Below are 21,675 nucleotides of genomic sequence, written 5' to 3'. Positions count from 1 at the left end.
GACTTACGGAGCATGTGCAGCTACCTGCAGTTTGCGACAGGCATTTTGCAACCAGCAGTATGCAAGGTGACGTTGGCTGCATCCCGCAAGAACCCTTAAGCAAACAAAAACTCCAAACAAACAAATCCCACCATAGCCATGGATCACTTCGATCAAGACCAAAGCGTCCTCTCAACCCTAACCGACCCCTCCGACATCCCTCCCCCATGCCAATGGTGGTTCCACTGCTCCCCCCTCGACCTCAATGACCCCCTGGCACCCTACCCAACCAGCCAACCACCATCACTGAAAGATATCCCGCATGCACAGATCAAGTGGACGCCGTTTGCGCCCAGGGACAATGAGGATTTGGAACAGGGATGGAGGAGGTGGACGGAGGAGGGGAGGGGGAGGGATGGGAAGAAAATGCGAGAAATCAAGAAGGTGGAAGAGGAGAAGCGGAAACTAAAGGCGAAACAGAGACTGATCATTACGAAAACACCAAAGAGGGAGAGAGTTAATCCTTTCGGCCGGTTCGAGCCTGCATCACCGCCGGAGACTGCGGAAGATGTCATGGCAGAGGAGGAGGCTGCGGTGCTGGAGAAACCCGAAGAAGAAGATACACCGAACCTCACAAATGAAGGCCAAACCGGCACGGAATCAGCACTCGAAGAAGTTGTCGTCGGTATCTCCCGCCTCCACAAAGTCCATCTGCCAACCATGACGCTGGAGCCGATCTATTGGTCTCCCCTCGCAACACTGACAGACCACAGCCAAGTCATCCGTGCCACGTGGTTTTATGCCGAGACAAACTTTCCTATCGAGCCAGTGTTGGAGGAGGCATTGGAAGCCGGATATCGGTTTATTCGGCCTTATACAGACGTGTATGCGCTTGAGTTATCGGCTGCGAAGGAGGTGGGGCAGGAGGCTGAGCATAAACTCGGATATGAACTCGATTCCACTTCTCACCCGTCCTCCACCGATCCCTCAGCCGTTGAGGAGTTACAAGTGGATCCGTTGTTAAAGAATCGTTATGTGATATATACGGATGAGAGGGAGGCGTGGATTATGCTCCATCAAGGGAAGCTGAGTCTGGCGAAGAGTCTGTTGGGGAGCTTGGGGAGGGGGAGGGGTCCTGTGGGTGTTGGAATTGTCAGAGGGTATGACTATACTTCCCCTACCAAGGCTGGGAAGTCTTCGAAGCAAAGTCAGAGTAGGGCAAGGGCACGGACCAGGAGTTTGAGTGTTGCGAGTGCGAGGACGAACGGGACGAGAAGACCGAGTATGTCTCCTAGCGAGATGAGTGTCGAGAGCAAGTTGAAACCGAGTGCGACGGAACTCATCGATGAGGATCCGACGCCTGCGCCCGTGACGGATTTGATTTTGGTCGTGCATGGTATTGGACAGAAACTCTCTGAGAGGGTGGAGAGTTTTACGTTCACGCATGCCATCAACCATTTTCGCATCCTCCTCGAAGAGGAAAGGCTTGGGGCAGCGAGTGCGCATGTTCGGGAGGGTTACCACCCCCAAGTCCTCCCCGTCAACTGGCGCCAGAAACTGGTATTCGACGCCGAGAGGGGCGAAGAGGACGAGACCGAAGCTGTCGGCGGCACCGAAGAATTCGGCGGGAAATACAATCTAAACGACATCACCCCCGAAGGGATCCCAGCGGTGCGTGGGTTAATCGCTGACGTGATGCTTGACATCCCATACTATCTGTCACACCATAAGGATCGGATCACGAGGGCTGTGGTGGGGGAGGCAAATCGGGTGTGGAGGCTGTGGATAAGGAACGATCCGGGGTTTGTGGAGAGAGGGGGGAGGGTGCATATTGTTGGCCATTCCTTGGGGAGTGCAATCAGTATGGACATTTTATCTCGACAGCCGACCAAGACGGACGTGTGGACGCCTGATCGACAAGACCAGGGAAAGGAGAGTACCGATCAGTTCGAGTTCGAAACGCACAATCTGTTCTTCTGCGGAAGTCCCGTCGGGTTCTTTATGCTCCTAAACCAAGCAAACCTCATCCCCCGCGCCAACCCCAACACCCCCAAAACTGCCAACCTCCCCCGGTCCGAATCCCACGACGGTCCCGGAAAATACGGTTGCCCAGCCGTACAAAACGTGTACAATATTTACCACTCTGCTGATCCGGTTGCGATGAGGCTGGCGCCGACGGTGGATAAGGAGTATGCGGAAACGTTGAAGCCGACCGTCGTTCCCGGTGTTGGGGGGACGCAGGTGATGGAGAGTTTGGCGCATGGGATCAAGAACGCTAGTGTTGCGATTACGGGGGCTGGGGGTGAGGATCCTCGCCCTGGAGGCGGTCGGAGGCTCCCGTCGACTATAGAATTGGAAGTGCATGATTTCTCGAGGGAGGCAAAGGCGGAGAGGAGGTTGAGGGCGTTAAATGATAACGGACAGGTGGATTTTGTGTTACCTAATACTGGTGGTGTGTTAGATTCGCAGTATTATCAGATGATCTATGCGCATTCGTGTTATTGGGAACAGAAGGACTTTGCGAGGTTGATTTGTGTGGAGTGTGGGAGGGAGGATGGGCCTGATAATACATTGTTGCAGATGAGAGGGTCGAGAAAGATCGAACACTGAAATACTCACAGAAAGAGGGCGTTCAATTGGCGGAGTTTGATTTTTGCGCGATTGGTATTTCTTTAGATGATACTATACAACGTCGCGTTGCTTTACACAATAATAAAGAAGAGCATCGTCAATACATAATCATACTTGACGTCCATGGTTCGCTTCCTTCAGATAGCGTGCTCACCTCGTCCTTGCGTAGCGCTTACCCACCCCATCCTCCTCCTCCTCCTGTCCTCGTATGGCTCGGCCTCATCAACCCCGGATTCCCCCTCCCTCCCATCGGCGTGGCCCCCATAGGCTTAATCAACCCACCACCATTCCCACCACTCCCTCCCCTCGGACGTCCGGCATACGGGGTATTCCCATGCATCGCAGCCAACGGCGTCCTCCCAGCATTCCTCGGATTCCCGACGTTGTGATGCGGACGAGGAGTCTGCGCGACTTGAACCGGACCGTCCTGAGACCAGTCTTGAGGTTGCTGCTGTTCTTGCCTGTTGTCGGGAGCGAAGGCACGAGGGCCAGGGAAAGAGATCTTGCCGGCGGGTGGTGAGGCGTGGGTGGGCATGTTTTGGTACGCTGCTGCGTCGATGTTTTGGGTTGCGGCGTTTTGCATGGGGGAGAGGAGAGCCTTGCGTTTGAGTTTGTCGTAGAGGAGCTGTACGGTCATCAGTTAGTCATGATCCAAAGCGAAACAAAGGAGGACCTCACTTGTAGCTTGCTGAACTGCCTCGACTTGTCCTGCAAGCTCTCGATGAGTTCGTGGTTACGCCTCTTCTCGTTGCCTTGTTGCTGCTTAGTAGTCTCCAACTTCTCTTGCAAAGCTATAGTTCACGTTAGATGGATCATTCAGTCGAGGACGGTTGTGCATACCGGTAATCTCGTTGTTCGCATCTCGAACGACACTATCCATCTGGGCATTCAATGCACCATACTTCTCCTGCAGCGTCTTCGACATGAACTCTTGGTACACGCTGCATATAGTCGTTAACAATGGTAGTAGTGCAAAAGTTAGATGCCGCACATCTCCTGAGTAGCTTGGTACGTCCAGAAGCTTAAAGCACGGCTGCATATCTCCACAATGATGTTCGGAGAAAGACCTGCAAGGACGCTCTGTGAACGAATTAGCTACTTGAACAAGTGTTCGAAACATTCCTGTTCACCGTCTTGTAGTCACTGAATACCATTGTTAGGTTGTAACCAGCATACATCGGGGGAAAAAGCTTACTCAGTGGGATTGAGATTAGTCAATACGACGTCCTTCACAGACTGTCAGTATATGTGCTTTTCAGGCATGATATCGGTGCATACATCCGGTTCACCAAGCGTCGTCTCACAAGCAGGACACGTTCTGTCGGCGGTGAAGAGTTGGTTCGCACTGTAGACTTCAATCAGCTCGAACTTAGGGTTCGAGGTTATTGTCAAAATCCACCAATCAACGCAGAAGATGTGCGAACACGTCGTAACGACTCCTTGATTGCCCAAAGCCGCCCTGCATCGGAGGTGGTTGCACTTGAGGATCTGATCCATGAATGCTGAGGAGACCGGTAATTAACACCAAAAAGAAGAGCGAAGCAGAAAAGAAACGAGACGTGACGTGAAAACAGGTGAATAGGCGACTGACTGACTGCGAGGGAGGCCTGATGTGTTGATGTCGTTGTTGTTGGTTAAGGTTATCAGGGTGCATTGAGTCTGCAGAGGGCGCCTCGTGCAAACAAAATCGCCGAAGTCCGGACGCAACGAAGCGCGCGCTTGCGCCTACGCGGGCGACCAAACAGCCTCGAGAGCTTCCGTCTTCAAGGACCCTTAAGCGTCACTCGGGGAATTCTCGCCAAGCTAAAAGCCGAGGCCAGGCTGTTTGGCTTCCCAGCTAGGTCCGCTACCATTGCACCGGTACCCAGACCGGATCTCGTACCGACCCTACTCCCTAGGCCTCTTTAGTGACCCTAGATCGCGTTTTCGCAGGACTAATCTTATCTGATCCGCACCCGGGTCTTACTGCGTTGCATTGGGCTGCCCTAACCCAAAGCCTAAGCATGGATCCCATGATTTTTTCAATGTGACGGGGAGCGTGGATGGCTCGCTTGGCTTGAAGACTGCATTGTTGGGCGTAATCTGATCGATCTGATCCCGGAAGATAATGTGTTCGTTTAGGAGTGGCAGAGGCCGAGCTCATCGCCTTGCAAGCCTCGGCGGACGACGGGCAGCCTGGAGGGGTTGCGAAAAAAAAGTATTTATATGGGTCTGCCCGGTCGTCCACTCCCTGTTGCCATTGCTCGTAGACGACACGCTTCACACAGTCAAGAGCATGGGAAAAGAGTTCTCCAACGCGGCTGCGGCCTTCCGTAGGAAGTTCTTTCCTGTCCCAGAGCCAACCTCGGACAGTGGCTTCTCCACTGGTACCGATGTTCCTCAGTACAACCTCGACACCCACGGATCCGCCGAGCAAGGCGTCAGTGACAGTAAGGCCCCAGGGAGGGTGTTCGTCGGCGAGGATCAATTGCCGGAGGAAGCCGTGCCCAACGAGGCTGCACAAGATGGTGTCACGCAAGCTGAAGCCATCACTTTGACATGGACCAAGACGTCCTTGGCTACTGCCTATGGCCTGTACGTTCAACTCCTCCTCTTATTTCTCCACTTACCTACCAGTTACTGACAATGCGATCGATAGCATGTGGTGCCTCTACCTCGTCAACGCCTTCCAATCTCAGATCACCTACAACCTCTCCGCCTACATCACTTCCGACTTCGAATCCCACTCCCTCCTCCCCGTAATCGACATCGTCGCCTCCGTAATGGGCGCAGCGACCTACATGCCCGTCGCCAAAATCCTCAACCTCTGGGATAGGTCCGTGGGGTTCATGTTGATGGTGGTGTTCGCGGTGTTGGGGTTGATTTTGAGTGCGACGTGTACTGGGATTGGGACGTATTGTGCTGCCCAGGTGTTTTATAATATCGGGTTTTATGGGTTGATTTTTTGTGTTGATGTTATTACGGCTGATACTTCGTCGCTTCGGGATCGAGGTCTTGCGTTTGCGTTTACATCGTCGCCGTACATCATTACGGCTTACGCTGGTCCTGCAGCTGCTGCGCGATTCTACGAGTCGAACTGGAGGTGGGGATACGGATGCTTCGCTATTATCCTCCCCGTTGTTGCTGCGCCTATGTTCTGTTTGTTGAGGTACAACAGGCATTTGGCGAAGAAGAGAGGTTTGTTGAAGGAAAAGGAGCCCAGTGGCAGAACATTTTTGCAACATGTCAAGCACTACGTTATCGAGTTCGATCGTGAGTTCTCTCCTACGGCTTCATGTCAATTCTGGTTGTTAACCTCCCGGGTACAGTCTTGGGTGTCATTCTTCTGACCGCCGGCCTCGTCCTCTTCCTCCTCCCCTTCAACCTCGCCGGCTCAGCCCCCGACGACTGGAAAACCGCGCACATCATCATCATGCTCGTCTTCGGAATCGCCTGCCTTCTCGCTTTCGCCGCCGTCGAACACTGGGTCGCTCCCAAGCCTTTCCTCCCGTGGGAAATGCTCGCGACGAGGACCATCCTGGGTGCATGTTTGATTGATGCGACGTACCAAATCGCCTATTATTGTTGGAATGGATATTGGACGAGTTATTTGCAGGTTGTGTACGGTGTTAGTCTTGAGACGGCGGGGTATATTAGTAGTATCTTCGACGTTGTTTCTGGTGTTTGGCTCTTGGTTGTCGGGTACTCGATCAGGAGGACGGGGAGGTTTAGGTGGTTGTTGCTTTGGTCTGTGCCACTTTACCTTCTCGGTGAGGGATTGATGATTTACTTCCGTCAGCCGCATTGGTCGGTGGGGTGGAACATCATGTGTCAGGTTTTCCTTGCGTTCTCTGGTGGTACGATGATTATCGTGCAACAGGTCGCTGTTTTGGCTGTCGCGGATCACAACAATGCTGCCTCCGCGCTCGCTTTCCTCAATGTCTTCGGTAACATGGGAGGAGCTATCGGAAGCTCTATCTCTGGAGCCATCTGGACGCACACTTTGCCCGCCGCTTTGCAGCGTCTTCTTCCTGCCGACGTTGTGGACAGTTGGGAGGACATCTACGATTCGCTTGATGTTCAATTGGGCTACGAGAGGGGTACGGCGGCGCGTGATGCTATCAGTGACTCTTATGCGATTTCGCAGAAGTGGATGTTGACGGCTGGTACCTGTATCATGGCGCTTTCGCTCTTCTGGATGTTCTTGGTGAAGGACTTGAAGGTGACCAAGGCGCAAACCAAGGGAGTCTTGTTCTAGGGGGTTGAATGATGGGCAGTTGGATGCTGTGAAGGGAATGATTGGGGCTGTTGATTCGTCTTCGTGACAACAAAAGTATACTTAATCCTGCTATAATTCACTCATTTTTTTAATTCAACTTCGTATTGCGGTCGGGCTCGGGAGTATCTGATCCGAGGCTAGATCAGATTACATCGCGCCTTGTTGCCCTTGGCGCGCGTGGCTTGACGTCCTGGATCAGATTAGCCTGTCACCCGAGGCTAACAGCTTGTCAGATCGCTAGCGTTGAAATTGCCCCGGCGAGAGGATGCCCCGAGTCATTCCCCGTAGCTGCTGCACCTCGACGTTACAGCAGCTGCGGTCACTTAGGTGAAATGGGCCTTCCTCCTGCCACAGATTGTGCAAGGATCGGACATGATTGAGATCGCCTGGTTGCTCGCTGGATCGTTGGCTACGACGGCTTTATTCTTACTCAAGAGTCATCCTCGTTTCCGTCGTTCCATTACGGTCACTTCCATCTTACAATCACACCATTCCCGTTCTCCTTCGAAGATGTACTCCAAATTCTGGCCCATGGGCGGCCTCCCAGGGATCTTGCACCATTATGTACGCTTCCTCTCTGCTCTCCTCCACACTCAGTTGCGCTAACATCTACGATGTAGACCGAGACCCTCACCACATTCGAGTTCACCTCCAATACCACTCGCAAACCCCACAGTCTCGTCTTCATCGGAGGTCTAGGAGATGGTCTCGGCACAACCTCCTACATGGCCGATATTGCCCGTGCTCTCGAGCCTACAGAGTGGTCCCTCTTCACACTGAACCTATCCTCATCGTACCAATCATGGGGCCTCGGGCACCTCGATCGAGATACCGACGAAATAGCGACCTGCTTGAGATATGTGAAGGAGTACAAGACCAGCAAGTACGGCAACGGGAATGGGAAGATCGTGCTCATCGGTCATTCGACGGGGAGTCAGCAGGTATTGCACTACCTATACCGACCGAACCCGCACACGAGTACCCCGGTATTTGATCCAGATTTGAAGCATGAGGAGCGTTTGCCGCTGGATGGAGCGATCATGCAAGCACCGGTGTCCGATAGGCAAGCGATGCATTGGGTATTGAAGTACGGATGTGAATGGTTGGGGAAATCTCCAGCTGATTGTCAAGCGGTGTATGACAAACTCCTCACCATGGCAAGGGAGTTCGAACGTGGTGATCAGTCATGCGAGTCGTTGCTGCCGTTGTCGTTGACATGTCAAATTGGGTATGGTAATACCCCCCTCAGCGCCCGTCGCTTCCTAAGCCTCGTGAGCCCCGACTCTCCTCACTGCCCCCGCCCAGACGACCTCTTCTCCTCCGACCTCCCCGACACCCACCTGCAACAAACATTCGGACTCATTCACTCCCACCAGCTCCTCAATTACAAACTCATGGTCATGGTATCCGGCGCGGATCAAGCTGTCCCGGGGTGGGTCGATAAGGAGAAGTTGATGTTGAGGTGGAAGGATGCAACGGATGCCGGGGGAGAGGGTAGGGAGGTTTGGGATACGGAGTGGAGTGGGATTATACAGGGGGCTTCGCATGCGTTGAGTAATGATGATCAGGCGGAGCCGAGGAGGGATTTGGTTAGGAGGGTCGTGGGGTACTTGAACGCAGTCGAGCGTGCCCAGGCGTGAAGGAGAGCTATGGGATAGAGTATTATGATAACATTTATGGCCATCTTAATCGCAACATGACCTTAATCTCTTTCGAATCCGCTGAACACGGCACGCACGGTACATCTAACTGATTTCTACTATTTCCATACTCTTATAGCTACATCTTGCCCAAGAAATATTGACTACTCCTTCCAGCTGAACCTTCCATTCTTCAAGTTTGGTCAAGTCAGCTTGAACCTGGGGGAATCAGGGGCTGAGGTGCCCCACACGGTTCCCCACGCGTTTGTGCAGTGGACCGCCAGCTGGATGAGCGCGTCGGCCGCACTCAACGTTCTGCACCACCAACATTCTTATCATGGAGCTCTTACCTTTAGGACTCCTTGAATGGATCCATGGCATTCTTTCAACATTCGTTGGACGCCAGCTCTCAGCCGCCGCCATCCGTGTTGAGGCCAGCAAAGCCGTGGAGTGCCTTGAACATCTCGCTGTCCGCGTCTTCCAAGTCCTGTGGAAGTACGCCCTCATCCTCTTCGCCTGGATGGATGAACACAAGTCTTCCTTGCTCTTAGTCTCTTCTGCTTTCTTCATGTTTTGTTGGCTCTGCTATAATGTCTATCTCGCCTGGGTTCCGCGTGCTAAAGTCCCCTTGTCGAATCTGTTTACGCCTACGACGAGTCATTGGCAGAGTGAGGAGTACAAGACTGTGACATCAAGGATCGAGATTGGGAAGTTGATTAGGCATTTGACTGAAGGGAAGGTGGAGGCTAGTCTTGGTGATTTGGGGGAGACGTGCGGTGCATTCGTGTTCGAAGCCGGGTGTATGCTGACTTATGGGCAGGTTATGGCAAGGCGCAAACCAGTCGGTCTTTGCTAAGTGGTATCCTCATCATCTGCGGACAATCGTCAACTTCTACCTTGACAACCTGCTCGAGCATGCCCGGCATGCAGACATCCCTATGAGGTAGACAGAACTGAGAGAGTGCCAAAACTGGTTCTAATCCGAGTCTACAGTTCTGTCAAGACTTTCGCCATTCCGCTGGAGTTGACGCCGAATTCACCGGCTCGCCAAACCCTCTTGACGAAGCATACACGCCTCGCGAACATGCTCGATCTCAAGCATACCAATAGGATTTTGTGTGCCACGCCTACGGACGGGTTCTTCGAACTGCATTTGCTCAAGTACTTTGGTACCGTTGACAGCTGAGGTAGCATTGTGTCATTGACTGACAAGTCTTATAGACTTCGAGGACCTCCACGTTCTCAAACCACACCGTGATGACGCGCAAGACAAACTTTCTCACATCGTCGCATATGCTGGAAAACAAGTCAATCGCATCTCCTTCGTGACTGACCTCGCTCTGCGTAAGTCCACTCTTGCGTCTCAGTATACCACTGTGATCCTCCGTGATCCCTCGCACCTCACTCCGGCGACATTGGAGAGGGTCCGGGTTATGCTGGCGCCTGGTGGGCGGATGTTGTTGGAGCTTACAATATTGCCTAAGTGGACTCCGGAAGCGATGGAGTTTGTGGACTATCCGCTTGAGAGGAGCTCGTGTGCGTTGTTGTCGCTTGAGCGGTTGTTGAAGGCAGTGAACGAGGCTGGGATGCATGTGAAGGTCGTGCAGAACATTACGGTACGTCTATTCTCGTCATGTACAGAGATCACTTGGCTTACGCAATGGCGGACAGGATCAAGAAGCACGCGTGGCCTACGCTCTTTGCAGAGAGACCGAGGGGAGTCCCGTGTGTAACCAGGAGCAGTGGAGACCGTGGAAGGTTCGGAATGGATGGAAGGCTGCGGTAAACCTGGGCTTATCTCAGACGTGAAAGAAGCTAACGCGTGTTTACAGCTCTTGGCAAGGGGAACGATTGAGAGGTATGCCATCGTCGCGGAGAAGCCTATGTGAGGGGGTTGCGATCGAGTTCGAGTATGGCGATAGGTGAAAGGCGTTTTCGGACTTTGTTGTAGATGGAATGGTTCCATACTTATGCTTGCGTTGAGCGCTTATGCTTCTCTGTAGACGAACATCCCAGCGGGTTATTATACAAATGGACTTTGGTATACACTTGCGTACTTCTGCTCTTCAAACTCCTCTCACGTATGAGCGGTTTGCATCGACATGGCGACGGCGACAGGAACGTTCCATGCCGTATCACATCGAACCCCATAATGAAAAGAAAAGCACCTGGATTGAAGACAATTTGACGAGAAACTTGGCTGACCCTGGCTCGCACTATTCAAGGCTGACGGGTCGGCTGCACCCCACATCTCGGCTCCTGAGGCCTGGAGCTCAAGCCGATAAAGGACGATATGGGATACTTTTACCGTCGGTGTCATTTCCGTTATCAGTGGTAGCCATGGCTTTTGACCGCTCTACAACGTGCTACTTATAAAGGGATCAATCCTCTCGACTAAGAGTATGGTTGCTTCGCAACGTTCCTCGTTTGATCGACTTGCTCCACGATGAATTCACTTACTGAACTTCCAATTGAAAAGACACCGGTGCTCATCGTTGGCTCCTCAATGGTTGGCGTGACACTGTCCGCTCTGCTTGCTAAGAAAAACATACCTCCACCGCAAAACATCCTCGCGCAGCTCTCTTTCACATTCGATCGATGGAGATCATGCGGCAATTGGGTATCTTCGAAACTATGCGAGAGGAGAGCCAGAAAGCGTACGGCGAGCATGCCGGGATTGTTGCTGTGGAGAGTCTGGCAGGGAAATTTTTGGGGAGTTGATTGAGTGATATAAATAAGGAGGTGGAGATGATCAGTCCAGCGTGCAGGTTGTTCTTGACGCAGCACATGTTTGAACCAATAATCCGGGAGCAAAATGATGAAGGTGCCACAGCTCTTGTGCGGTCTACGGAGACGTGTGCGAAGAGGATCATTTGAGCACGGTATATGATTGCAGCCGATGGCAATCGCTCACCTGTCCGCGAAATCCTGGGTATATAGGTCGAGGCCATGGACTCCTTTGCGAGTCTGTCACCATATACTTCAGAGCAGATTTCGCTAAGTACATCGTCGGTAAGTACAATGGTGTCATCTACGTCAATAACGACATTCTACGTGGGTTCTTTGGGAATGCGGAAGGGCCCCTTTTGTAGACAATTCAGAAGAACGCCATACCTCGTTCTGGGGACAAGGCGTGGAGACCGTCATGAACTGATTCCAATCTGTGCTCGAGCGGGGCACAGTAGATCTTCCGCATGCGCTATGCGCGAGAAAAAAATCAACAAGAAAGACTGACATTACAATGTCGCACCTTCTTTGAGAGGTTCAAGATGCATCATAACTAGTGAGATAGAGCGGATCCAGGAGATAATCCAGAATATATGGCTGCTTCCTACTATTGCAGTGGTGGACGGACCACGGCAGTCTACCATGCCTCTGCCGGATTGGGCGGTGGTGCGCTAGGCCCGTTAGTGCGAAAGACTTTCCCATACCCCCACCTGGTCTCCGTCAGAAACTCTCTTTTACCTACACACACCGTGCTCCGACAACATATCAGCAACAACGGTGACATGGGATTAACAGCCTTCAAGACTGTCATGAACCGAAGAACTACTTCGAGTTTCGCGATCAACCCGAGACTCGATTTGTCTCGGGTCCTATCATGGCCCATCTTATCTTCACTCCTCTCGTTCGAGATCTTGTTCTCGGCGCCACCGAGTTAACTAAATGTGGAACGCCACCGAGCAAGGGTCTAGACCCTCGTCCGGAAAACTGTATATAAGGAAAGGCCCTATGCCTTCCTTTAGAGCTTCACTGGTTAACTCAATAAATTCGTCTCTCTATTCGAATAAGTAATTCGGTCATCTCGTCACACCTCGTCCCGAAGTACTTGTAGTATCCCTTCTCGTCTCGACCGCATTACAAAGACGGTAATATGCTCATTCTCTGAACTTAAGGATTTGGTGAGCAACTGGAGCAAGTGCTATAATTGGGGTTCCGCAAAGGAGTTTCCGCTTGGTCTTCCAGTAATGATGCTCACCTCGTCAGCTCCGAAAGGATTTGATCTGAGATTGATGTCGTTTTGGTGTCCTCAACGTGTGGTAATTTGATTGCTTACTCGGCATCGCGGTTGGGGATGTTGATCTTGGAGACCTGTGCCGGGTTGGGCGAGGGTGCGCTAGACCCCTTAGTGTGAAAGAGGTTTCTTACGCTCAAACTAACCTTCAGCACAAACTTTCCCTCAACCACACTCAACAGCACATCAACAATACATAAAAAAGTCCGGATTGGGTGATCATCATGGGCCGAATGCGATGGAGTTACAACGGCAAGTAGAGTCCGAAGCTGATGTAAGAAGCTTTGACGTTTCACGTTTGATGACTGTGGGGTGCAATGGCATAACGAGGTTCAGGTCTTGAACCGAGTGCCCTTCGTCTGTGTACCACCCCAGAGGCAATCCAACGATGTCCCGAGTTTGATGGAGTCCGGAGTGTATTTAAGGGTTCTCGAAGGCACTTGAGACCCTCATGCTCTGCCCATGAAATAAATGATTACATGGCTGACGACCGATACCTTTTATAACCTACTAACAAGATGAACCGTGACATGGCTGATGACAAATGCCCTTCTTGATCTAACAACGAGATAGCTGATGTTATGGCGAATGTGTCTCTGGTTGGTGACGTTTGTAGTGTACAGGCATTACAGGGTGCTCAGTGTTTCCGCCGTTATCGGAGCAAGGGTATGCGACATGCGTCGGGGAAGTCTCTTCCTAGTGTTGTTGTCATTCAGTTGTGGACCTAAAAGTCGCAACCGAGGGACAACAATACCAAGTGGATACTTCGGTATGCACTTGAGTACTAACAGTCTGGGCAGCGGTGGCTTGGAGTGATGGATGGAGATAGAGAGGATGGGGAGCATGTCCGGAGATATGTGGAAACTGCGCAATTGCTGTATACGGTGTCAAGACCTCGGTAATGACAGTGTTGCAACGAATGTGTCCATTCATACTTGGTTGATGCTGGGTAGCAATCGTACTTGCTTTCGAAGCAAGAGTATGCGTGGGAGAAGTCTCTTCCTAGTATTGTCGTTGTTCAGTCACAGAGCTGCAACAGAGTGACGGCAATACAAAGTGGATACTTCAAGTATGGACTTGAATCTTGACAGTGATGGAAGATGGAAGACGAAAAGGATGGTGACTTACTTGGAATACGATTCGATGAGGTGAATGAGACACAACATGATGACTTGTCAACGCAAATGTTGTACCTCGTATACGTATCAAACTCCTATCAACCGATCACCTCAATTTATTACTACTTATAAATGCATCCGATTCTGTCACCGCGCCCTCCATCAGTTCAGTGAGCTTTTGCAGCCTTGAGTGACCCAGATATTTCCCAAAATACTGCGTTCGTTCCGCGTAGGTGATAGTTACGAACTGTTTTAATGGCATTTGGGAGAGAATAAACAATGCTGAAAAGCAATTCAAGCCTGCTCGACGAAGGAAACGTTCGTGCTGGGGCCGGGGTTAGCCTGGAACCAACTATTGCTGACAAAGGACATACCGCTGTCTCTTCTTCTTGCATCTGCAGATCCTGAGACCCTGATGAATAAGCCCGAGCAATCCATATTAACCACCTCGCCTGTTCCTCAGGCCCGGCGGCTGATAACCACTTTATCGAAGTATGAGGATTGCCGGCTTGCAGCGACCCAATCCAACCAGCAAAAGCTGCCAATGCTTTGGCTTCATTTCTGCTGACCTTGTCAGACAATCCAACGACAATCTCAACATTATCATAAAGTGCGCTACAATAGCGAACTCGTCTCAGTGGCCCTGGCTCTTGGCCATCACCTGTCCGCTGCTGAACCAGAGTTTGCACAGTAATGAAGAGTATGCCGCACGTTGGCGAAGGGGTCAAATCGGCTTCATAACCCAGTGTGATTTCTTTATCTGCGGCTTCGGAGATTTCAAGATCTCGTTCGACGAAGCGCACCGATGGGTTCAGCTCTCTGAGCAACCGCGACAGGCGTGAGAAGCGTAGTAGGGAGGTGTTGAGTACCCAGCAAGTTCGTGACAAAGTTCCATCGTCAGTCTCCAATGTCGGTATCACTGTTGCTCGTGTATCCTCAAGGAGGGAATCTTGGACAATTGGAGCAGGTTGTGCCTTGCTGGAAGTCTCACCAGGGTGTTTTACGCGAACGGGCGCAGACTCCACTTCAACTGCATCTCTTTTACCACGCAAGACCATGAACCGCTGCAGTGATGAGACCGCTGAGAATGTCTGCTCTTGCGGTTTGGTATCTTTTTTTCTCGACATATGCAAGGATAGCAAAGCTTCCATTGTTGCTGGGTTGGCGATGCCGTTCATCGTTGTGACCGGAGCCGGCCTCATCGGTGATTCGACAGGCCGTGATATCCTGGAGAAACTCTTTCTTGGCGAGTGGTTTCTGTGATCCGGTGAAAGCCGAGATACCACACTGTGGCCGGAGCTAAGCGACACCATATCGCCCACAGACGGTACATCCAGCATCACGTAATCCTCAGGCAGATCTTCCTGACACCTAGCTGCTCCGCCAACATCGTCCAATCCATCTGATTCGGCGGCACGATACAGTGTATCCATGAAATCCTCCTCCTCTTGCACTGTGCCCACGAAGGGAGCCCACACCTCCTCAATCCTCCCCTCGCCATCTCCGCCATCGTCGGGCACATACCTTACCTTCCCTGTGAACGGCTTCCAACTCAGATCCAAACTGAGACTCTTCACTCCGCTTGCTGAAGAGATGATAGATTTAGCTTCAAATTCTTTCATCCGCCGAGGAGGGTGTATGAGTTCAGCAAGATCAAGAGGTAACGGAGGTGTACGCAAGTGTGCCAAGATTGGCGCCAACTTCTCCTCTGCCATGGCGACTCTCATTGTTCCATCAACTTCGTCCAGTCTTTCTCTCAAAACGAACCTCTTGTTGAGACCATCTTCATTGGTAGGAAGTACCGCCGTGATGTCGGGCGTAGAAGGCAGAGTCGTATCAAGTAACGGACGTAAACCTAGTTCGGCTATGGTTATGAATGATTCAATGACTCTCTTCTTGTGTATGCTCATCGGTGGAGTCAACGGTGTCTCCACTGCCCAGTCTCTCGGTCGCTTGAACGTGGGAATTGGCGAGGACGAAGGAGGAGCCTCAAAAAGGGACGGCGAAGCGGATGAGAGACCATCCGCCGCCATCAGATCTTGCAACTCTTCGATATGATTGCGGGCTGATATTGATGGGTCATGTTGAGGAAGTGAGTGACATAGAGCCGGTAGAGTGGCGGGAGAAAACGTAAATTTCGTCGTCACAAGGTCTCGAGGTAAAAGAGGGACTTCAATCGTAAGCGGTGCTTTCTCAACCTCCTAGCAAAGGTTAGAAACACATCAAAGAGTCGATTGGTGGATTGTATGCTCACCGGTCTCTCGAAATCAGGAATTTCATCCGTCCCCTCCTTAACATCCTTCGCCAACAACACCGTACTCCTCAAAAACTCCCCAATATCCGGACCCATTACCAGTTTCCGATCGGACAACTTTAATTCCTCCATCTCCTTCACACCCCGCGCAACCTCCTCATCCTCCTCTTCCTTATCAATGCTCACCCCCTTTACCACCTCACCCATAGCATACGGTCCAGCCCTCTTCAAAGTCGTTCTCGTCCCCTCTTCAGCCTTCCTCGTCAGCAAGGCTACCGTCAACCTGATCTTTGCTCCCTCCCTAATATCCCACTCATCCCTCTTCAACTCCGGCGCACGCGTCACCTCCGTCAAGAACTTAACCACAGCCTTCCCAACATCCAACCTCTCCCTCATATTAAGCCGTCCATCTTCCTTCAGCACCGAGAATGATGCCAAGAGCTCTTGCGCAGCTTCGAGGGAGGTTGTTACATGGGCTGCAATTGCGACGACGCGTGGGGGAGTGACGAGACGGTAGTCGGAGGCGAGTGAATGCTGTCGCACATATAGTAGGAGGGCATAATCGGTAAAGAGGACGTCTGATGCCTCGTTTGGCATTATGGAAGAGGCCTGCGGGTTGTGATTATTGGTCATAAATGCGCCGGCTGTGGGTTGTATGCGTGATACGCGGTTTGACATACGCGTGGGACACATGTCCAAAACGCGGAGGGTGAGCCCGGTTGACAAAGAACATATGATGAAAGAAGTGGACAGGAATAGCCAGCTGAGTTACGGCATGCGACGCCTGACTGCGAGTCTCACCTACTGTAAGGACACCTTATTTCTGGCAGCGCTGTTGACTGGCCCAGCTACACTGATCATGTAAGATTTGCTAACACATCTAAACTCCACCAAAGCTAAACTTAAGCCTAAGCCAAACCAAGTGCACGAAATAGCAAACGCTCCGTTCCAATATATCGTACACTCCCCATGACCCACAACCCCGCATTGTCTATCTCATCAAACTTCCCCAACAGCTCACTTCTTACCACCAGCCTCACTCGCGCCAACAAGCACATGCGTATGTCCCTTACTCCTCACAATCCTTCCATCAGCAATCGTACAAGTCTCCACATTCGCCAACCAATCGTCCCTCCTCAGGTCCGCCATCGTAGCCCGTCTCCTGGGATCGAGCGCGAGCATCTTGTGCACGAGTGGTCGGGATTCATAGGGTAATAGTCGCAGGAGACGCCATGGACCCTTGATGGAGGCTGAAGCGCTACCGCCTCCGGCGCCATGAACGGATGTCGATGTCGATGTCGACGTTCGTGCAGACGATGGCCTGGACGAGGAATGCGGATCAAGATGTGACGACGAGTTATTGAGCAACGAATTCGTCGCAGGATCATAAATCGCATCCGCATCAGGCAGACTCACAAACGCCTTATAACTCGAATCCGAACTCCTCGGCGCCTTCCACGGAAACCGTCTCAACGTCATACAACAAAATATAATCGCGATACTCCAGATATCTGCCGCTCGTGGGTCATAAGTTTTTTGTTCGCATACTTCGGGGGAGAGGTAGGGGTCGCTGCCGACGATGCCGTGGGCTTCGACGATGTCTTCTTCGAAGGGGTAGCGGAATACTGCGGCGGAGCCGAAATCGATGAGTTTGACGATGCCGTGTTCGTTTACGACGCAGTTGTCGAGTTTGAGGTCGCGGTGGGCGATACCCATGTTGTGAAGATATGCGACACCAGCGACAATTTGTGTGAATGCGCAGTTGATCTCAGGTTGTGTCATCCTTCCCGTCATCACAATCGCAAAGAGATCATATGGACAGTACTCCATGATCTCGTAGTACTTCCCATGCTCCTTGACGATATCCAGCGTTTCGATAATGTTGGGATGGTGTAGTGCACTACCCACACAAAACTCTGCCGTAACCTTCTTCGCATACTCCCGATCCGTTTCATACGGCGTCTTTGCACGGAACTCCTTCACGGCAAACGTCGTCCCATCCGCTGCTCTCTTCATCAAACGCACACTCCCACCAGCTCCCGCACCGAGGACCTTTCCAAACTTTCCGTATTTCCTGAACAGACCGGCGTGATCATCTCCGAACGGCAGGTTACTCGGCGCATTTGACTTTATCGGTGCAGGAGCCGCCTTGGGAAGATCTTTCTCGGATGGCTTATGGTGATGATTCCCGATCTTGAAAAATCTCTTCAAATCCATACTACTTCCTCTCGGCGTCTTCGTACTCCCAGAACTCTCCTCGTGCGCCAAACTCTTCAAGCTCTTATGCGAAGAGTTACGACTCCTATCACCCAAATGTGCAAGTTTCTTGAAGATAAACTGCGGCGCAATGTCGGCAAGGGAATGAGACTGCGGTTGTCGGCGAGAACGCTTGTATGGGTTATCCGGGTCTGGTGGTGTCTCAAGGGTATCTTCAGGCGTGAAAAGCCCAGACTGCTTCGGCAAATTCTGTTCGCGCTGGAGTGCAGACGGTCCAGGCAACGAATGCGAATTTTGAGGTAGATGAGCCGGTGAAAGCGGAGGCGTAGGCTGCCGACTCCCTGCTGCAGACGGAAACGCACTTTCCCTCGGCGTCGGCGTCTCAGTATCTGTCGCTAGAGACGGGACGCGACTACACGGTAAACTGTACGCAGTATCGTATCCTCCGTGCTGAATGAATCTCTTACTCGTCAGGTCCTCGACTCGCATATGCTCCAACTGTTCAATCGGAACGCGAAAACGATCTTGTTCTTCGCGAGGGACCATGGGGCTTGCAGCACCTGAGTCGATGATGTCGGGCGTGAGTGAGAATTTGACTCCGCTGCTGCGGCCTTGACCTTGATTGTTGTTGTTCGTAGTCGACGACATGGTGAGACTTGACTCAAGTTATATACGGTATGTAACGTAGACGGTTACTCGGCACGACAATAACTTGCGATGCGGGATCGGAGACCGGGGTCGGGGAAGCGAGGCAAAGAAGACGCAATGTCGCTGTCTCGTGCACTCGTGCCGTGCGTACCGAGCTCGTGCAAATAGATCAAACCGGAGCGAGACGTCAGAACAGCGAATGTGAATCTTCGGACCTAGACGGACTCGGACAGACTGGGGTGAACAGCTGTGGCCGGGGATGGAGGAATTCGTTGTTGCGGTGGATAAGATTCTGCTGGAGTGCACATGTGACGTTACAGCAGAGCAATTGGAAATCGGCCCGAACTGCGCAGCACCAACTTGCAGCACGAGCTGCGCGAGGATTGGGTTTGATAGGATAGGGATGGACGGTGAAGGTTACGATGGGTTATTGTCTTATGATTTTGGTTTGAATGATGGAAACGTTGTGCTCAGTCGATTGCTGGACTGGAAGTTCTCCGTTACCCCGGAGTAAACCTCAGGAGCGGGGTATATTAGGCGACGATCCACTGGCCGTCTATCCGGGTAACTCAGAAAGACAGACGTTGAAACAACTTGTATGAAATTGATAACGATTTGGGTGGATGTGCGTTGTAGGAGGACCGCTGTGGTTGTATTCTCTATCCTCGCCTTGCCTTTGTCTGCCTCCATCATACAACTGATGAACCAATAAGAAAATGCCGAATCCCAAAATGACGCCGTATAAAATCACAGTATAGACATCCTCTTCCCATATGTCCTTTTGCATCGCGACCCAACCTCCTCTCACCACTGTCGTATTGCAAGGTCCATGGCGATCGCCTCTTCATCTCTCAAGCCATGCTCCACCATCTAGGGAACAACAGCAATTCCCATCGATTTTGCGCTTCCAACAATAGACTTTGCAATAGCCTCCAAACTCAGCTCCTGCAACCTGGTATCCTTGTGCTTCATCTTCGCAATCTCATAGACATGCTTCACAGAAACCGTTCCGACCTTCGGGTTCTTCACGCCAGGCGTAGAAGATCCCTTCTCGAGACCAGCAGCTTTGAGAAGGAGGTAGGAGGTTGGTGGGGAGGTTGTGTCAAAGGAGAATGTTCGGTCGGGGCGGACGGTGATGATGCAGGGTACTGGGGTTCCTTTTACGAGTTTGGCTGTGCGGGCGTTGAATTCTGGAGATGGCTGTCAGCAATGCCCATAAGGAAGAAACCATGCAAGGTTATTGCAGACCTTTGCAGAAATCGATGGACTTGACACCCCTAGCACCAAGTGCCGGACCGATAGGAGGTTGAGGAGTAGCACCACCTGTTTGTTACTTTGTCAGCATTTTGAGCACTCAGCAACGCAGATCGGGCAACAAACCAGCAGGCACGAGCAACTTCAACAGTACATTCGTCTTCTGAACAGCCTTCGACATCGTACGTTATGGATCTCTGAACGTTTCTTTACGTATTTTGGCGGAGAGCAATGACTTGAGTTTTGGTCAGGGGGTTTTCGAGCGGGAGTGCAGTTCACGTGCATGTCCCGCCCAGCGCACTCACAATTCCCTAATCCTACGTCTATCCTGATGGATATACTGATGGATATCCTGATGATATCCATTGTGTCTTCCTAGTACATTCCTCCCCGTCCTCTTCCCATTCTCGGCGGCCCACCCGCAAAGCCAGGCGGCATCTGTCCCCTCCCTCTTCCCATCCCCATATTCCCACCCATAAACCCAGGGCCCATAGGCATGTTTGGCATATTCGGCATACTGGGCATTCCCATTCCCATTGGAGGCATTCCTTGCATTCCTGCCATATTCATATTTGGCATTCCACCCGCACCCGGACCAGAAGGCATTCCGGGCATGTTGGGTGCTGGTGTTGATTGTGCGCCGAGGGTGCCATCGTAGAAGGATGGAGGGCCGGCTGGTGTTTGAGATTGTTGTCTCTGGTGGCCGTCTGACATGGGTGTTCTAATTCACGTTTGTTAACATATGGAACACTTCCAAAAAGGGAAAAAGCGCGACATACCCTCCTCTTCCGTCTACTGGAGGTGCAGACACTCGGGGACCTTGCGGCATCCCCGGTCCTCCTGGTACACCACCCACCGGCTTCTGCATCCCAGGTCCACCCATCCCCATCATCATACCCATATCCATCCCAGGCATCCCCATCATGCCCCCCATCCCTCCCATCCCTCCCATTCCTCCCATCATCGCCATCATATCCGGCGGCATCATACTCGCCATAACCTTCCCTGGATTGAACTCCTCACGCAGCCCATCCTGTTTCGCAACATACGCAGCCCACGTAAACTCGTCGAACCCGTAATTGAAGTAATCGCTTGGATCTGCGCCGGGTGCGCGCCAAGGTTTGTCGCCTTCGACGGTGTCGGGGTTTTTGAGGTGCGAGGGGATGGGCGGGTTGATGTCTAGCTTCGGGCCTGTTTGGGTTTGGGAGGGGGACGTGGGGGCTGTGAGGTCGGGGTCTGTCTTTAAGGATGGTTTATCCGACGTTGAAGTTTCCTTTTTTAGAGGTGTTCGGACGAGTGTGTGAGAGGGGGCTTTTGAGGGGGGTGCTTCGGCTCTTGTCCCGGGTTTTGCGTCGACCACGAATTCGATGTCCTGTACGGGAGATGATGTTAGCCATGGTTGAATTAGCTGTTACTGTCCCGTACCGAGTCATCATCATCCTCATCTTCATCTTCTTCATCCACCTCTTCGCCATCCTTATCCTGCTCCGCCCTCTCAACAGTCTCCGCATCCTTCATCTCGGCGTCGTTGTTCGCAGCGGGCGGCGAGTACTCAGCAGCACTACCAGCCTGCCTATCATCTCCATACAAAAAGGTATCTTCGTCGTCTTCCATTGCTGCGAATTGCTCACTGTCCTTCGTATAACGAACTCTCGTTCCGT

At 52.0% G+C, this 21,675-nt stretch overlaps 8 protein-coding genes across 8 annotated transcripts in view; 4 read left to right on the top strand and 4 right to left on the bottom strand.

Annotated features, from left to right (window-relative positions):
• Nucleotides 1–2,686, top strand: part of SAICODRAFT_101375 (DDHD-domain-containing protein) — a 3,283-nt gene extending 597 nt beyond the window's left edge. Inside the window, exon 2 of the mRNA XM_019165183.1 lies at nt 424–2,686. Within this exon, the coding sequence (XP_019027225.1) occupies nt 424–2,589 (2,166 nt within the window). The 3' untranslated portion in view covers nt 2,590–2,686. The remainder of the gene's footprint in view (nt 1–423) is intronic.
• Nucleotides 2,687–2,705: 19 nt separating this feature from the next.
• Nucleotides 2,706–4,250, bottom strand: SAICODRAFT_28382 (uncharacterized protein). The gene is made up of 7 exons (XM_019167141.1): nt 3,889–4,250; nt 3,806–3,837; nt 3,741–3,753; nt 3,602–3,690; nt 3,451–3,551; nt 3,289–3,401; nt 2,706–3,235 (listed from the first exon to the last, which is right to left on the bottom strand). The coding sequence occupies exons 1-7, from the start codon at nt 4,105–4,107 to the stop codon at nt 2,783–2,785; spliced, it is 1,020 nt and encodes a 339-aa protein (XP_019027224.1). The 5' UTR covers nt 4,108–4,250; the 3' UTR covers nt 2,706–2,782.
• A 635-nt stretch (nt 4,251–4,885) lies between these two features.
• On the top strand, nt 4,886–6,847 carry SAICODRAFT_22526 (putative MFS siderophore transporter; the record flags this gene model as incomplete). The annotated part of the gene is made up of 3 exons (XM_019166594.1): nt 4,886–5,184; nt 5,249–5,862; nt 5,919–6,847. 3 exons carry the CDS (start codon nt 4,886–4,888, stop codon nt 6,845–6,847), a joined length of 1,842 nt encoding a protein of 613 aa, XP_019027223.1.
• A 531-nt stretch (nt 6,848–7,378) lies between these two features.
• Nucleotides 7,379–8,508, top strand: SAICODRAFT_51398 (putative siderophore biosynthesis lipase/esterase; the record flags this gene model as incomplete). The annotated part of the gene is made up of 2 exons (XM_019169057.1): nt 7,379–7,432; nt 7,489–8,508. 2 exons carry the CDS (start codon nt 7,379–7,381, stop codon nt 8,506–8,508), a joined length of 1,074 nt encoding a protein of 357 aa, XP_019027222.1.
• An 812-nt stretch (nt 8,509–9,320) lies between these two features.
• Nucleotides 9,321–10,317, top strand: SAICODRAFT_32555 (uncharacterized protein; the record flags this gene model as incomplete). Its single annotated transcript, XM_019168214.1, has 4 exons — nt 9,321–9,451; nt 9,502–9,677; nt 9,730–10,124; nt 10,180–10,317. 4 exons carry the CDS (start codon nt 9,321–9,323, stop codon nt 10,315–10,317), a joined length of 840 nt encoding a protein of 279 aa, XP_019027221.1.
• A 3,360-nt stretch (nt 10,318–13,677) lies between these two features.
• Nucleotides 13,678–16,523, bottom strand: SAICODRAFT_101311 (uncharacterized protein). The gene is made up of 3 exons (XM_019165180.1): nt 15,896–16,523; nt 14,016–15,842; nt 13,678–13,966 (listed from the first exon to the last, which is right to left on the bottom strand). The coding sequence occupies exons 1-3, from the start codon at nt 16,490–16,492 to the stop codon at nt 13,748–13,750; spliced, it is 2,643 nt and encodes an 880-aa protein (XP_019027220.1). The 5' UTR covers nt 16,493–16,523; the 3' UTR covers nt 13,678–13,747.
• Nucleotides 16,524–16,912: 389 nt separating this feature from the next.
• On the bottom strand, nt 16,913–18,601 carry SAICODRAFT_51525 (Pkinase-domain-containing protein; the record flags this gene model as incomplete). Its single annotated transcript, XM_019169068.1, has 2 exons — nt 16,913–17,153; nt 17,265–18,601. The coding sequence occupies 2 exons, from the start codon at nt 18,599–18,601 to the stop codon at nt 16,913–16,915; spliced, it is 1,578 nt and encodes a 525-aa protein (XP_019027219.1).
• Nucleotides 18,602–19,377: 776 nt separating this feature from the next.
• SAICODRAFT_68494 (uncharacterized protein) lies at nt 19,378–21,671 on the bottom strand. Its single transcript, XM_019170393.1, has 5 exons — nt 21,440–21,671; nt 20,794–21,386; nt 20,434–20,735; nt 20,009–20,083; nt 19,378–19,950 (listed from the first exon to the last, which is right to left on the bottom strand). Exons 1-5 carry the CDS (start codon nt 21,626–21,628, stop codon nt 19,631–19,633), a joined length of 1,479 nt encoding a protein of 492 aa, XP_019027218.1. The 5' UTR covers nt 21,629–21,671; the 3' UTR covers nt 19,378–19,630.
• Between the last annotated feature and the right edge of the window lie 4 nt (nt 21,672–21,675).

Source organism: Saitoella complicata, assembly GCF_001661265.1.
Source record: "Saitoella complicata NRRL Y-17804 unplaced genomic scaffold SAICOscaffold_1, whole genome shotgun sequence".
NCBI lineage: Eukaryota > Fungi > Ascomycota > Saitoellomycetes > Saitoellales > Saitoellaceae > Saitoella > Saitoella complicata.
Note: the sequence above shows the minus strand (reverse complement) of the source record. Positions and strands in the feature narration are given on the sequence as shown.

What these genes read in the sequence shown, in the direction of transcription:
- SAICODRAFT_68494 (XM_019170393.1), bottom strand. Translation starts at nt 21,628, where the DNA reads ATGGAAGACGACGAAGATACCTTTTTGTATGGAGATGATAGGCAGGCT. An exon ending in CCAGTAGACGGAAGAGGAGG is followed by an intron (nt 20,736 to 20,793) that starts GTATGTCGCGCT and finishes AACGTGAATTAG; the next exon opens with AACACCCATGTCAGACGGCC. An exon ending in GTCCATCGATTTCTGCAAAG is followed by an intron (nt 19,951 to 20,008) that starts GTCTGCAATAAC and finishes AGCCATCTCCAG; the next exon opens with AATTCAACGCCCGCACAGCC.
- SAICODRAFT_28382 (XM_019167141.1), bottom strand. Translation starts at nt 4,107, where the DNA reads ATGGATCAGATCCTCAAGTGCAACCACCTCCGATGCAGGGCGGCTTTG. An exon ending in TACCAAGCTACTCAGGAGAT is followed by an intron (nt 3,552 to 3,601) that starts GTGCGGCATCTA and finishes GACTATATGCAG; the next exon opens with CGTGTACCAAGAGTTCATGT. An exon ending in TGCGAACAACGAGATTACCG is followed by an intron (nt 3,402 to 3,450) that starts GTATGCACAACC and finishes CGTGAACTATAG; the next exon opens with CTTTGCAAGAGAAGTTGGAG.
- SAICODRAFT_101311 (XM_019165180.1), bottom strand. Translation starts at nt 16,492, where the DNA reads ATGCCAAACGAGGCATCAGACGTCCTCTTTACCGATTATGCCCTCCTA. An exon ending in TTCCTGATTTCGAGAGACCG is followed by an intron (nt 15,843 to 15,895) that starts GTGAGCATACAA and finishes AACCTTTGCTAG; the next exon opens with GAGGTTGAGAAAGCACCGCT. An exon ending in TGCAAGAAGAAGAGACAGCG is followed by an intron (nt 13,967 to 14,015) that starts GTATGTCCTTTG and finishes CCCCGGCCCCAG; the next exon opens with CACGAACGTTTCCTTCGTCG.